Source organism: Primulina eburnea, unplaced genomic scaffold (assembly GCF_022965805.1).
Source record: "Primulina eburnea isolate SZY01 unplaced genomic scaffold, ASM2296580v1 ctg686, whole genome shotgun sequence".
In the NCBI taxonomy this organism is placed as follows: domain Eukaryota; kingdom Viridiplantae; phylum Streptophyta; class Magnoliopsida; order Lamiales; family Gesneriaceae; genus Primulina; species Primulina eburnea.
The window spans coordinates 13,704-30,135 of NW_027331463.1; the positions used below are offsets into that span (position 1 = coordinate 13,704).

Sequence of the window (16,432 nt, forward strand, 5' to 3'; positions counted from 1 at the left end):
TTTTTGCCATTTTTTCTTTTAGACAGGACTTACAAGTAGGTAGAGAATTTATGTATGACAAGTCAAACATGTCTTCTCCACTAGTTTGTGCATCCTTCTTTTGGAAATATGACCTATTCTAGCGTGCCATATTTGTGCGGGATTTGGATCATCTAATTTTCTTTTACTTGTTGTTGAAATTCTGTTTACTTTGGGCATTCACTTATCATTTCCAAAACATTTTTGGCCCAGATAATTTCTTATTTCCATTCTTTTGCATTGAAACAAATATGTTCTGACTTATCGGGCTTTGTGTGCCCTTTAAGTGTTCTTCGGAGTTTGCCTCTTATTGGGTTTGTTTTTTCTTGTGAGGGACAGAACATTTCTTTCCCTTATCTTGTGGGCCATTTTTCGTTCCTAACAAGAAGCCCAATTAGGAAACATCATTTTCCTATTTTATGGTAGCTTCATAAGTCATAAGCATGTTGACTATCTCTTCAAGGCTATCATCAATCTTATTCAAATTGAAGTTCACCATAAACCCGTCAAATGAGGAAGAGAATGACAACAAATTGATATCATGAAGTAACTCGTTAGGAATCACCTATTCCATGCTCACCACTTTCTCATTAAACCCAATTATATCTACACCACGCTCATGGCCCAGAGCCCCATCTTGCATTTGTGTAGTCACGAGCTTTTAAAAGTGATGTGCATCACTGTACGAGTTTCATGCACCATGCAACTCTTGCATGTGTATTTGAATGTCAGCAGCATTCAACATTTCCTCAAACTGTCCCTACAGTTCATTTGACATAGAAGCGAGCACATTACACTTTAGCTTGCACACTATGGTCCCACCATTTTGCATGCATTGTCAGTTCAGCAAGACTGACATTAGTGTGTATGTCATTTTCTCCGAATTTAGAACAACTTTTCCAACCAGTGTTGAAAATTAGATTTGGTTAGCTTGTTAATAAAAAAAATAGATTACGTGACGAAATCGAAAAGATACTGATATGGAAACAGAAAAATGGTTGCTGATTATTTTAAAATAATTTAAAGATATAGAAAATAGATTTTTATTTTATAAATTCCCTCCTACTATTTTGACATTTCCACCACCCTCTGATGAAAAAGGGAAATCGTATTCCCTTAGTTGGCACGTAGAGTCCAATTAGCCAATTATAATCCCGAATAATATCAGCCAATTATAATTTCAAAAAGGTAGAATTCAATTGCATCCCTATGCAACCTCCGTGTGTTTTGCCTCACGTTTAATAAGGACCCAATAATATGACGCCGTTTACTTTCGCGTGTGAAACCGACCTATCAATATTGAATTGTAGTAGACGGTCGCCATGAGTTCCCCCAATAATATGAGCCGAAATCATGGGAGTTCCACTCAATTCACATCATATGTCCGGTGGAAGTCACAGCTTTTCGACGTCCAAGACTTCCCAATATGAGCCAGTCGCAGACACTGTCCGCGGGTAATGATCAACATGAAACCAGGGTTGATGGAAGGCAAGGAAAAATTAAACTCTTTTAATTTTTACTTTTACGGTTTGACATAAATTTTGAATCATATTCAAAATGAGGGATTTCAATTTTAAAATTGTTATCATTTTAATTTTAAAATCACGTGCCATGTTTGTATGTTTGCCGGATTAATGCAGCAATATTATTTAATAAAATACATACATGCATACTACTATCGTATATATCATAATATGACATTCAACAATAAATAAAGATGATCGATTGCCAACACTATTAGATCCATTGAGCCAAACATGGATCAACGTCCAAAACCTACGTGAATGCGGGGATGCAAATGCAACTATTACAAGTGCTTTCAATATTTTATATGTCTTCATCTTGAGCATTGGGTCCACCATCTTCAAGTCTTGATCTCCCGCTATTTCTAAAAATTACATTTAAATAGTCATGGCACATAAGGGATACATCTCATGGGGTGGGAACGGGCCATAAACCTGGCCCACTTTAAAATATCAAATATTAACAAAATGAATAATATAGTAAAATATCCTGACATACACCTAATATATTGATCAAGGCTCTCAATCATTCTTCATGCATTTAATATCAAATATTAACATCAATTAATTAAAAAAATTTAATTAACTGATAATCATACTAATAATTTTATCACTAACCACCACAATCATTAAAGATTTTAATATATTAAATAAGCTCCTTTACTTAATTTCCAATTAAATCAATAATAATTGATTTCTTGTAAAACTATTTTTACCATAAATAATTAAAATTATATTCTAATTATTTATTTTACAAGAAAATTATTAATTTTCCAAAAATTAAGTTTCAAAAAGAAAAATTGAACAAAATTTCAAAAATATCAATCTTACCCAAAAATTTAAAAAATCAGAAAATTGCACCTTAAACACAAAAAATTCAAGCCCATCATCTAGAACGGTTCCTGAGACACTCCCGGGCAGCCGCCTGCACTGCCCGAACGCTTCGGGCAGTCGCAGGCCTGTTGTACGCGTCTGTGCGCACAGCCGTAGGCGCGCTGCGGGCCGCCCGCGCGCACGCTGCGCGCCCGGGCTACCCTGAAAAGTTCCGGGCAGAAACAGATTTTTTTTTGTTTTCTGGAAAAATAAAATTTTTATGGTGCATTAATTTTATGAAAAATTTTCTTGTGTGGTTACAAACAAATTATTCAATATCAAAATCATACGATTTAGAAAACCTTGGCTCTGATACCACTGTTGGATACCGATTTTCTCGTGCCCAAACGCAGCGGAAGTTTTAAAATTTTTATTAGATCTTGACATTCAAGATGTATTTGGATACTCGTATGGCTTATAATCAAACATTCATAGGGCGTTAAAATTTTATACCTTTGGTGATTAAATCACTTGACTCCAACTAATCCGGTATAGGCGGATCAAGCTATTGATGAATCCCTACGAACTTTCTTCAAGGACTCCTTTCTTTTAATCAGGTCCACGGCTAGATGATTTGTTCCTCTTCTAATTCGTACTAGAAAATTAGAAGAAGTTTTTACTTTGGAGATTGCAAACGAGAAACAGCTCAAAGTTTTCCTTCAAAAGGAAGTGGCCGAATTTCTCAAGCTTTGGAAGAGAGATTGTTCGAAATTTGTGAAGGTGGTGGCTAGGGTTTTGACTTCTCAACACTTATTTATAATTAACCCCTGACCTAATACATATAATTAACATTAATGGGCTTGATTAATTAATTAAACTAGTCTTGATTAATTAATTGGGCTAGTTCAACTAGTTTAATCAACTCAACCTTTGAGATTAATTAATTAAATTCATTATAAATTCAACATTTGAATCGACTAGGAACGAATTTAGATTATACAGTGTTTACAAATAAGTTTCAACATCGAATTACGATTCATTTGTATTAAAGTATAATCAAGGTCTTTACCTATGTTGTTTACATAGGTATACAGATAAAGATACAACAAAGCATGGAATAATGAATTATATTAAAATAAATATTGTTTATTACAACTGAGTCAATAAAATCCTTAGCCAACAGTTGGCTTGGATGACATCTATTTAACATTAAGAAGCATCGTATTTGATTGGATTACAAATTTTTTAAATATATATATATATATATATATATATATATATATATATATATATAAAGGATTATCCACAAGTAAATTTGATGATACCAACTTTTCCATGGGTTCGGTCTGGTGAGCTTGAGCTTCACATCTATAATGTTTTGAACCGGAACGGATGGAACACTACCGGTTTATACAGACTAATGGATATTGGAAGGTGTCGAGAATTTTTCCGACACGACCACCTTGAACTTTTGATCGGATTTAGGAATAGAGAAGTGGGAACATGCGATAGGTCAAAGTTAATATCTTGATCCCATCCCCATGAAATATATATGGGTATTTATAGTGGTTGAGAGGATTTCTTCCCATATTGTGTCGAAGTCTATTATAGGTAAATTTTCTTATAAAATTAAATTCCCAATCACTGCAAGTTCGGTCCGGATTCCTCGTCACATCTAATCATACGGCGAGATTCTAGCATATTTAAAGATTATTCACGCTTTTGACATGTGACAAAGTTCTTAGGATAGAAACAGGCTTGGGCCTGAGATTCATGTCACAAGCATCTGTGCTTGACAGAACCCTGCTCCAGACGCTGATTGGGCTCGGATACGTGTGGTTCGGCTGAGCACCAGGACTCGACCGAAGTGTTTCGGCTACCCAGTCTTGGCCGATCTCGGTCACTAGGTCTTGGCCGAGCCCTACCTTAGTGGTCGCCCGAACCCTACCCTGGTGCTCGGCCGAGCACCAGGGCTTGGCCACTAGGGCTCGGCCAAGCCCTACCCATGTGCTCGGTCATCACGGGTGCGGATGGGCTTGTTGCTCGACCGATGTGTTCAAGAAGAACAGCTGACCTCGTTTATAGATGGTATCGAATTTGGACGAGTCATGCTCGACGGGTTACGTTTAAGGTCCTCGGGATGAAAACTCAAGCACGGTTGAATATTTGGGGGCATCAGTAGTAACCCTCCTTGTGGTCTAAAATAAGTATTGAATTTTAGACTAGTGAATTGCTATGATTGAGCTTGAAGCCCTTAAGTTCGACATTGGTTGCGAGAAGATCTAGATCGTTCGAGTTATTTGCAAGATTTTGGTGGGCTAGGATCAGATGGTGGTGTGGATCCCGAGGCCTTTGAACAGGCATGATCCTAGTCGTCTATTCTTGATTTAATCGAACGGCTCTCCTTCGGCTGACCTTCCTATAAATATGGCCTTCCCTTCATTCAAAAATCTTGCAATTCTCTCAATTTCTCTCCCCAGTTACAAAGCGTCTCCCGCTCTTTCGACGTTCTCGGTTCGGCCAACTATCTTGAGTTCGGTAACCTCTCGCTCCCAACTCTATTCTTCTTAACCAATTTGGTAAGTTCTTCTTCCTGTGTTAATTGAAATACTTTGGTTAAGGCATGGATGAAGCTATAGGCAGTCCTTCCCCCTCCCTTTCGAAGATTTCGGTGGAACTTCCCTGTTATGAAATTAAGGCTTCGGTCCTAGGGTATGATGATGTCCATAGGATTAGAGAGTTGTCGGGACTATCTTCGGATATTGATATTCAGATCCCTGAGTTTACAGATAGGGCTAATCTCCCACCCGACGGATATCGCACATTTTACTTGGACCAACTGGAGATGGGTCTTCGGTTTCCTATCCTCAGGGTAGTTCAGTACCTATGTGATCACTACCTGATATGCCCCAGTCAATTACCTCCCATTTCCTTTAGCATGCTTCTGGCTCTAGGAATATTGCTTAGGTATTTCGATATACCCCTCTCCGTAGCCCTCTTAGATCGCATTGTGAAAATCAAAAGAAAAGATATTGGTCGGTTTTACCTATCAGCCCATCCCTCGTGTGATTTTCTGGGTGGGAACCCTTCATCCCAAAAAGGTTGGATGAACAGATACTTTTATGTAGAGTCTGAGCCTTTTCCTTAGTACTGCGATATGGCTTGGGCCGAGCAGTTAACCCTTAGAGATCCTCCCACACCTATATGTGCCGTCAACCTGACCTGCTTCCTCGCTTGTATCTCGGAAAGGTGTTTTGACGTCAAGAGCCTGGTCCAGGATGATCTTCCCTATGAATTTAGGTTCTGTAAAAAAGGAGTCGGAGTGGAGGGGGACATAGGTATATTTTCCCCAGCCTTTCCACTTTCCCATTGAAAACAAATATTATGCTGACTCCAGGTTTCTTTTGCTTCTTATGTCTCCCCTTCCCCAACATCTTCATTTTCTCCTTCTCTTTTTTTATTTTTTTCTTTTTATTTTTCACAGACGAAAGGATCATGAAGTCGGAAATGCTCCAGAACATGAAGAGGAGGAAAGCTGAGATATGAGGCTCTTCAAAATCCTCCACTGCCGAGGCCAAAGGGAAACAAAAGAAAGCACCCATGGAGACTGATGGGCAGCCAATGAAGAAGACTCTCAAGACCACTGCTTCGTTCCCGACCCCCCAAGGCTTTGGGAAGAGGATACACAGTCCTTCCCCCGTTCATGAGCACCATGATTCCGAAGAAGTTGAGCTGGAAGTACCCCTCGACCATGGGACCTCCTTCATAGCCCATCCCTCCGGACCGGAAGCCTTAAATTTTGTTCGTCACTTGGTGTCCTCTGAGAATCTTACCATCGTGAAGGCTGCCACCGACCTTCAAGCCATAGAGGCTATGTCCCTTAACTTTATGCAGGTAACTAGTTTTGTTTCTTTCGCATCACTAGTTTTTTTTTTTTTGAACATATGTCTTCGCAATGCAGGCTCTGGTTTGGGGAGGCGAAGTCACTGGTCGGATATGTGGAGCTATGGAGAGGGCTAGCTCCTCCCAAAAATCAATGAATGACGTCCTCAGTCAACATGAGGAACTTATGAAGCGGATGGAGGATCTCCACATGAAACATGAGGCAGAGAAGGTGGCTTTCCTAGCCGAACTCAAATTTGCCCGAGCTCATGCACAAGTCCTTGAGGACAAAGCCGCTTGGGCTGAGCAGAAGGCACTTAACTTCGAGGAACAACTTCGAAAAAAAGACCATGAAGCCGAGGCCATGTGGCTTCAGAAGAAGGAAGAGTTCATCCACTCTTCGGAATTTTATTCGCTGTGCTCGGACAAAGAAACTTCTTACTTCGAGCATGGGATTAATGGAGGTATTGCTCAAATACGGGCCAACGGGTATTCCGAAGCCGAACACCATTTTTCCTTCCTTGATGTGTTTAAGGCCTTGGAAGACATGCCCGAGAAGAAGGGAAGGGCAACAGAGACTGAAGACCTAGACATCTGGGAGGAAGTGAGTGGGCTCGCCGAATGAAGCCTTTTATTTTTCAAGCTCTACTTGCTCAATACATTTGTATTCTTCGTGTTCTATGTCTTTTCCATCAGATTTCCCAATATTTGAAACTATGTCTTTAATTTTAAGTGATTAAGTGTTTCGGTTTCCTTTATATCTCATCGTCGAATGCTGTATCGAATTTTTCTCTTGTTTTTGAGCTTTAAATCGTGCCGAACACGAGGTCAGACTCTCGTTTTATTGCCGAGCACGAGGTAGCAAGGTTAGGCTTTATTTTTATTGCCAGGCACGAGGTCGGGCTTTTAATCGTGCCGAACGCGAGGTCGGATTTTCATTTTATTGCGGAGCGCGAGGTAGGACTTTTAATCGTGCCGAACGCGAGGTCGGACGTTCTTTTTATTGCCGAGCGCGAGGTCGGACTTTTATAAGTTTATTTCAATTAAGAAAGATGATATATCAACGCCCAATCTTATTCATGTTTTTGAAAATAAAGACATAATTCATAAAATAAAGACAAAACTAACATGATGGGTTGAGACTATGACTAAGCATAATATTTCTTCAAGTGTTGGATGTTCCACGGGCGCTTGGTTTTCTTTCCCTCAGCATCTTCTAAATATTAAGCCGCAATTCCTACTTTCCCAATAACTTTGTAGGGTCTCTCATATTTCGGGTCTAATTTTCCTCTCTCTTCCTGAAACTGGATTCTCTTCATGATCAGATCCCCTGTTTCGAACGACCGGGGCCGCACCCTTTTTTTGTATGCTCGAACCATCCTCTTCTGGTAAGCAGCCATCCGAACAGCTGCTCGATTTCTCTTTTCCTCTATTAGGTCCAAATCCATGGCCCTCCATTCATCGTTATTTGGTCCATATCCTATCACCCGAGCACTTTCTTGTCCGATTTCTGCTGGCAGGACAGCCTCAGTACCATACACTAAGTTATACGGTGTTTCTCCAGTTCCGATCCGAGCCGTTGTTCGGTAAGCCCACAATACACTAAGTAATTCCTCAACCCATTTACCCTTAGCAGAGTCCAAACATGTTTTAAGAGCGTGCACAATGGATCTATTAGTGACCTCGACCTGCCCATTACTCTGGGGATAAGCCACCGATGTAAATATCTGCTCTATCTTCATCTCCTTACACCATTTCCGAACTTTAGAGCCACAAAATTGTCTCCCATTGTTATATATAAGCCTCCTTGGTATCCCAAAGTGACACACCAGTTTCTTCAATAAAAATTTTAAGATCTCCCCTTCTGTTATTTTAGCCAACGGTTCGGCTTCCGTCCATTTAGAGAAATAATCTACTGCCACTAATAAGAATTTCCTTTGACATGTGTAGGACATGATCAGGGTCAAGAAGAGGATGAGAGATCACAGTTTAGCGTGGAGATTCGGACCCAGAAGTAGAGTTGTTTTCATTACTTGATATGTAGTGAAAGAACAATAGTTTGTTATGACGTACTATTGTACAAGACTTGTATTTAATTTTGATCTTTTATCAAATGGATTATCATATGTTCCGCATTTATGAATTTTAAAAAAAATTTAGACCCAATTTATTTAATTGATCCATTTACTCCCAAAGAAAATTAAGAAATGAATTAGCGTCCAGGTCCCCACAGCAGATGGTATCAGAGCTGTAGGTTCTAGAGCAGTAGGTTCCTTAGACTGAGATATAAGCTAGTGAGTGGGGTAGATTGAGTTTTCTTCCTTGCTTTTGAATGCTAGCATGTTTTACTGCTTTAATACATGTTTACCTGATTATCTGATTTGATTGTAAATATGTATTATATGAGAATGAATCAGAACCGATTCTTGATAAGAGGTAAGATAATCAGAAGGGGACTGAGATAGATTTGTCAGATGTGATTGCTAACCCTGTTGATAATCAGATATGCCTCATCAAAGAGTCCCAGAACAGGACAGTACCTCAGCTAATCCGATGGATGTTACTGCAACACCGATGGAAACATTGTTGAAGAGATTTCAGTCGTTCAAACCGCCAACCATGAAAGGAACGGAGACTTCTGTTGAATGTGAGAGTTTGCTAGACGATATTGAGATGCTGTTTGATTCGTTGGATTAACAGATGAGCGCCGAGTCCGATTGATTGGGCTTCAGTTGCACGATGTTGCGAAGAATTGGTGGCTCACAACCAAGAGAGCGTTGGAGCATCGAGGTACGACTATTACTTGGAACATCTTTAAAACTGAATTTTATCAAAGAATTTTCCCAGTGTCGTACAAAAGGGAAAGGGTGCAGAGTTTTCTAATCTGAGACATGGTCAGTTGAATATTGAAGAGTATGTGGCTAAATTCTCTACCTAGCTACGATTTTCTCCACACGTGGCTGAGAATGACGTAGCCGTTGCTGATCAATTCATCAATGGGCTGAATCCTGAGATCTTTACATTGGTGAATACCGGGAGACCAAATAATTTTGCGGATGCTTTGAATAGAGCCAAGGGAGATGAAGCAGGTCTGATCAGACAGAAAGGAGCATCATATGTTGCTCCAGCACCGAGACCACAACAACCATCTATTACTCAGTTCCATAAACCCCCTCCCAGATTTTAGAGTGGCAGTAGTAGCAGTGGAAAGAGAGGTCAGTTAAAAGCCAGAGGGAAAAAGTTTAAGAAGTCTGGCAGCAGTTCTTCTAGCTCCATTGGTTCCAGACAGAATTATACCGGAGCTTATTGCAGAACTTGCAGAGGGAGACATACCATAGAGCAATGCCAAGGAGTACTTGGTAGTTGCAACATCTGCAGACATCAGGGACATTTTGCTAGAGTTTGTCCACAGAGAGGTTCCCAAAGATCCCAGGGAGCTGAATCATCTGGATCAGTGGCACAGCCTGGTAGACGATCGTCTGCTGTTCACACATTCCAACCAGCACCAGCCCAATCACAGCCAAGGCCAGGAGGAAGCCAGATTGTTAGCCAGCCTCCGAGAAAACAGGACAGGGTATTTGCTTTGACTGAAGAACAGGCACAGGAAGCACCAGATGATGTTGTTGCAGGTAACTGTTCTCTTTGTGGTTACCCTGCATATGTATTGATTGATACGGGTGCATCTCATACATTTATTTCTGAGCGATTTGCATTGATACATGCATTGCATGTTGAGTCTTTATCTGCTGTAGTATCTGTTTCTTCTCCTTTGGGGACATGTTTGATATCAGTGAATTCTGTTAAACATTGTTTACTGCAGTATGATGATCATGAGATTGAGTTAGATTGTATTGTACTTGGGTTGTCTGATTTGACTGCATTATTGGTATCGATATGCTGACTAAGTACGGAGCTACCGTAGATTGTTTCCATAAGATTGTGAGATTCAGACCTGACATGGATGATGAATGGAAATTTTACGGTAAGGGTTCTAGATCCAGAATTTCTTTGATATCTGCGTTATCTATGACTCGATTATTACAGAAAAGAACAGAGAGATTCCTTGTGTATTCAGTAGATGTACTGAAGTCGAGCCCATCATTGGCAGATCTGTCAATGGTATGCGAGTTTGCTGATGTCTTCCCAGATGAGATTCTGGTTTGCCTCCAGTCAGAGAGATAGACTTCAGTATTGAATTGGTACCAGGTACAGTTCCTATTTCGAAAACTCCGTACAAAATGGCACCGATTGAATTGAAAGATTTAAAAGAGCTGTTGGAAGATTTACTGGCCAATGGATACATCAGACCGAGTGTTCCTCCTTGGGGTGCTCCAGTATTTCTTTTCAGAAAGAAGGACGGTTCAATGAGACTCTTCATTGACTACTGACAACTGAACAAAGATACGGTAAAGGACAAATATCCCTTGCCTCGTATCGATGATTTATTTGATCAGTTGCAGGGTTCTTCGGTTTATTCCAAGATCGATTTGAGATCTGGATATCATCAGCTGAGAGTCAAAGATTCTGATATCTTGAAGACAGCTTTCAGAACCAGGTATGGCCATTGCGAATTTATAGTCATGCCGTTTGTTTTAACGAATGCTCCAGCTGTATTTATGGGCCTGATGAACTATGTATTTCAGAAGTACCTTGATGATTTCGTGATTATCTTTATTGATGATATTCTGATATATTAAAATAATTTGAATGATCATGTTGAACATTTGAGAACTGTACTGAATATTTTGTGAACTGAGAAACTGTATACCAAATTGTCGAAATGTGAATTCTGGCTGAAACAAGTTGTATTTCTGGGACATATCATATCTGGAGATGGGATATCTGTTGATCCTAGCAAAGTTGAGGTCGTGATCAGTTGGCCTAGACCGACATCTGAGCAAGAGATATGCAGTTTTATGGTTTTAGCGGGCTATTACCGATTATTCATCAAAGATTTTTCTAGTATTGCTAAACCTATTGTTAGAGTAGGTGCCCGTCGAGCCAAGTGTTGGCCGAGTGTTCACAATGAAACTCTATGAATAAGCAATCTTTATTTTAATAATATTTGAAATTATTATTTTGGCAAATCTTTATCTGTATACCCATGCTAGCTGCATAGATAAAGCCCTTGAATATACAAATAGTAGAAAGAATATGAGATGCTCATATGATGAGTATCATGAAACTCATATTTGTAATACTGTATATTCTAAACGGTTCCTAGTCGATTCAGCCGCCACTAAGAAGGATATAGGCCGCTCGAGTTAGAGACTAGTATCTGCGATGTGAGTACCATGTTTCATTGGTAGGGGACATTGTGATGTCCGAACATGCAGATAGGTGCTCCTTGTAGAGTGCACTGAACAACCCTCCATAAAAGGACTTTCCAAGTGGTTCTCACTTATCGAGTGGAAAAGTCCTGGTTTATGGTTGTACAGAATTAGTCCTTATGACCCGGGACAACATTGAGACTCTATGTGCTAGAATTACACTTTGACTTGTTTACCGACTCTCATGGGGTCATCAGGTGGCAAGGTTGGGTGTTCTGTCGAAACACATAGGAGTCGATGCATTGTAGTCGGGGATTCACCGCTTACCTTCGGGTATGGATATCCTATGTGTTATCATGTGTATGTAGATCGAAATCTCTGGCCAGAGTATGGTTGTAATTATGAAAGGTGTTTCATAGATTACACCATCGATGCAACTACGACATGACACATAGTATCGATTCATTGACAACTCTCGATAAACCAATGGTTGTCGAATCGATCGGGATATATGAGTTGAAGGGACCGTACTGTACGCTAACCATAATTGAATGGTTCTTACAGGCACTATCATGTGATACCTAGGGAATCACGTAAGCGATGCTGCTAGGCGTTTAACGTGATTGGTTGGGTACTATCAGACTTGAGTTCTGACGTTCTTACTATCAAGGAGTTGATAAGTAAGAATGGAGCAATTGGGGTATGCTCGAATAAGGACATGTTTAGTCCGAATCACATGGAGATGTGAACCCACGGCTAGTTGTATCAATGAACCATTGAGGGCCACACAAGTACTAGCTTTGTAAATCCCGATGAGAAGTAAAAATAGTTCAATGTGTTGAACGGCTTATAAAGGAGTTTATAAGCGTAAGGAAAATTAGAAGTATGACTTCTATAAAGGAGAAAATAGTTCAATGTGTTGAACGACTTATAAATGAGTTTATAAGTGTAAAGAAAAATAGAAGTATGACTTCTATGAGAGAAATGTAAATTTTGATTTATGGAAGTGTTCCTAAATTAAAATTTGGCCAAGTGAATAATGTATTTGAAAATTGTGATTTTCATAAACATTATTATGGACTAAATTAAATTAATTCAAGTGTTGAATTAATTAAACACTAGTGGGCCTAGTAGAGTCCAAATAATTAAATTAATTCAAGTGTTGGATTAATTAAATAATATTGAGTCTAGTAGAGCTCAATTAAAATAATTATTTAACCAGTGGGACTTGGGTAAATTCAAGTAATGTTTAATTAGTCTCAAATATGTTTGAGATAATTAAATTTAGTCCAAAGTTTTTAATTTGATTATAAACTATATTGTATGCATGCATGGGAGGTGAAGGGTTGGAGATTACTTTTGAATAAAATATTGGCATGGCATGCCACTTTTTGGATCAACTTTTTGCAACCCCAAGAGAACTCTTCCCTCCTCCATTACACAAGCATATGGCCGAAACATACCTCCAATTCTCTCCCAAGATTTTTCTCCATTTTGTTCTTCAAATTGTTGAAGAATAAAATACTTCTCTTTGATAAATCTTCTTGTTTTTCTAGTGCAAAACAAGAAGGGATTTACCTAGTTAGTGGTGGGCTTGATTTTGAAGGAAAGAACTCAAAAAAAAGGAGGAGCTTGTAGATTTCTTCATGCCATTCAAGAGCCAAGTTGTTTACAACTTGGTTGGTGCCATCATCAATCTCTTGAGATTGATAGGTAACGATTTTCTAACACCCTATGAATGTCATTATGTGTGTTTTTGTATTTGTTGCACAAAGAAATGGGGTGGCCGAAATTTTCCTCATAAAATTCGATTTTTGTGCTTCCGTTGCGTTTCCGGCCACCGTAACCGGTCCGCTTTCAAGTGGTATCCGAGCTATGGTTACGTTTTTGTGTAGCAAATACAATATATATTATGTTGAGATCGATTTCTAACCGCATGAGTGTGTTTTTGCAACAAATCGAGGGCCGTTTTTGGGGAAAATTCGGGCAGCAAGTTGCTGCCCGTGTCGGGTAGCTCGGGCAGCTAGGGCAGCCCGAGGGGCTGCCCGAACAGCCCCATCATTTTAAATAAAAAAAAAAAATTTTTTGGTAAGTTGGCCGGAATCCGGCGACGGAGCTCCGGCGACGGAGCTCCGGCGACGGCGATGACGACTAGGGTTTTCAAAATGTGTTTTGAAATATCAAAGTGTCATGGGCCTTGAATTGTTGGGCCATTGGATGGCTAACATGTTTGTGATTTTAAATGGGCCAAAATGTTTTTGGTGAAAAATAAGTTTTTGGGCCCTTAAGTTTAAAATTACAAAAGTTGCAAATTTTTCTCATGAAATAAATAATTTAAGTTGGACTTTAATTATTTATAGTAAATGGTGATTTACAAGAAATTCGGTTATAAATAAATTAATTTGAAAGTAGACAAAGGTGTTTGTATACTTTGTTAATTTAGTTTATAATCGTGGCGGTTAGTGATTGGATCAAGATATATAATATTGGATCAATTAATTATTGTGATAATTAATTGATGGTGTATGATATGTGATATTATGCATGAAGGATGATCAAAAGCCCAAGCCCAATTTGCTAGGTGTATGCTAGGATATTTTGTGTTGAATGATTGTAATAATTATCAAATTTAAAGTGGGCTTGGTTTATGGCCCGTTCCCACCCCAAGAGATGTATCCCTATTTGCCATGGATATTTTTTTGTAAATATTAGTATAGTGGATGATCAAGATTGGAAGATGGTGGCCATGATGATTATGAAGATCGAAGACATGTAAATATTGGAAGCCAATGTAATAGTTGCATTTGCATCCCGTGCATTTCCCTAGGATTGGACCTAGGCCCGTGTTTAGCTCACACGGGCCATTAGTATTGGGGCGATTGATCATCCTTGTCTTGTTTACTGTTTATAATATATGCATGATATGTTATAAATAATGAGTATGTGCGTTATTATTATGATAATAACAAAGTTGCATGAATCCGACAAACATACGATCAAACATGGCGAGCTTTTAAAATAAAATTAATGATGAGACCTTTCAAAACTAAAAACCCTCATTTTGAATAAGATTCAAAATTAATATCAAGCCCGAAAAGGGGAATTATAAATTTGTTTATAATTTCCTTGTCTTCCATCGACAATGGGTGCATGATGAACGCTACCCGTACTCGGGGCTCGGCTCATATTATTGGGGGAGCTTTGGGTGCCGGAAAGCTGTGACATCCATTGACATGGTGATGTGAACTACGTGGAACTCCCATGATTTCGGCTCATATTATTGAGGGAACTCATGGCGACCGTCCATTAAGGTTCAACATCGATGGGTAAGGCTTGACACGTGAAGATGAACGACGTCATATTATTGGGTCCTAATCAAACGTGAGACAAAAGTTTACGTAGAGGGTTGCATTGTGATGCAATTGGAAACTACCTTTTAGGAATTGTGATTGGCTGATATTATTCGGGATCATAATTCGCTAATTGGACCTTACGTACCTACTGAGGAAAGGAGTTTCCCGTCTTCACCAGAAGGTAGTGAAAGATGTCAAAACAGTGGGAGTAAATATTTATAAAGTTAAAGTCCATACTTTATATCTTACCAAATATTTAAAATAGTCATCAACATTTATCTGTTTTTACTTTTCAGTACAAATCGACAATGTCTTCGATGCGCAATTCGATATCTATAATACTCGACAAACACATATTAACTGGACCTAATTACCTCACTTGGCTAAGAAATTTAAAAATAGTCTTGAATTCGGAAAGGGTAACATATACACTGACTCAGTCGCCCCCTGTTGAGGCTCCGACTGACTGCACTCCTGAGGAATTGCAGGCTTACAAGGAATGGTGTGACCATGACTTGATAGCCAGGTGTTATATGCTGACTTCTATGAACGATGAGCTACAGAGGCGTTTTGAGGGTGCAAAGAGTGCTGCTGACATTCATTTGCATCTCAAAGAGCTCTTTGGAGAGCAAACGCGTCCTCTTAGGCATGATACCGTCAAGGAGCTGATCACTTTGCGCATGCGAGAGGGGACCTCGGTCCATGAGCATGGCCTAAAGGTGATCGGGCTCGTGGACAAGCTCGTTGGCATGGATCTGATCCTGCCTTCGGAGTTGACCACCGACATGTTGCTGTTATCGCTGCCTAGCTCATTTGATCCTTTTGTGGTGAACTACAACATGAACAAGATGGAACCGACCCTTGAGGAGTTGGTGAACATGCTTGTTACGTTTGAATCCACCATCAAGAAAGAGAAGTTGGTTCTTTATGTGGGTTCTTCATCTGGTACGAAGATTGATCCACATGGGAAGGGAAAGAAGAGTTCTTTCCAACGTCCCGAGAAGAACGTGCCCTTGTTGAGGCAATCTCCGAACCCTGTTGAGGCAGCCAGACCAGTTAAGGCTGACAAGACTAATGATGTATGTCATCACTGCAAGAAGCCTGGACATTGGAGGCGTAATTGCAAAGAATATCTTGCCCAGAAGTGTTCTGGAAACGGTATGTTCTAAATTTAAGTAAACATTTTAATTAACTCTACTTCTTGGGTATTAGATACCGGTTGTGACTCACATCTCTGTAATGGGTTACAGGTGATGGGAAGAAGTAGGAAGCCTAAGGAAGGTGTGACCTTCTTGAGGATGGGCAATGGAGCAAGAGTTGCTGCCAAGGCTATTAAAGATGTTTACTTATTGTTGAACAATGACTTTAAGTTAATTTTAAGAGATGTTTTGTTTGTACCTGTTTGATGTAAAACATTGTTTCCATTTCTATTGTGATAAAAATGGATATTCTTGTTTATTTAGCAAAGGTGTTTGCAACATTTACAAGAATGAATGTTTAATTGGTACTTGAGAACTTGAAAACGATCTCTATAACTTAAAAGTAAAAGATATTCTACTAAATGTCCATTCAA

At 39.4% G+C, this 16,432-nt stretch overlaps 1 protein-coding gene across 1 annotated transcript; it reads left to right on the forward strand.

The window, feature by feature from the left end:
• The first annotated feature begins 5,843 nt into the window (after positions 1-5,843).
• On the forward strand, positions 5,844-6,861 carry LOC140821657 (uncharacterized). Its single transcript, XM_073182191.1, has 2 exons — positions 5,844-6,248; positions 6,316-6,861. Exons 1-2 carry the CDS (start codon positions 5,955-5,957, stop codon positions 6,859-6,861), a joined length of 840 nt encoding a protein of 279 aa, XP_073038292.1. The 5' UTR covers positions 5,844-5,954.
• The last annotated feature ends 9,571 nt before the right edge of the window (positions 6,862-16,432 follow it).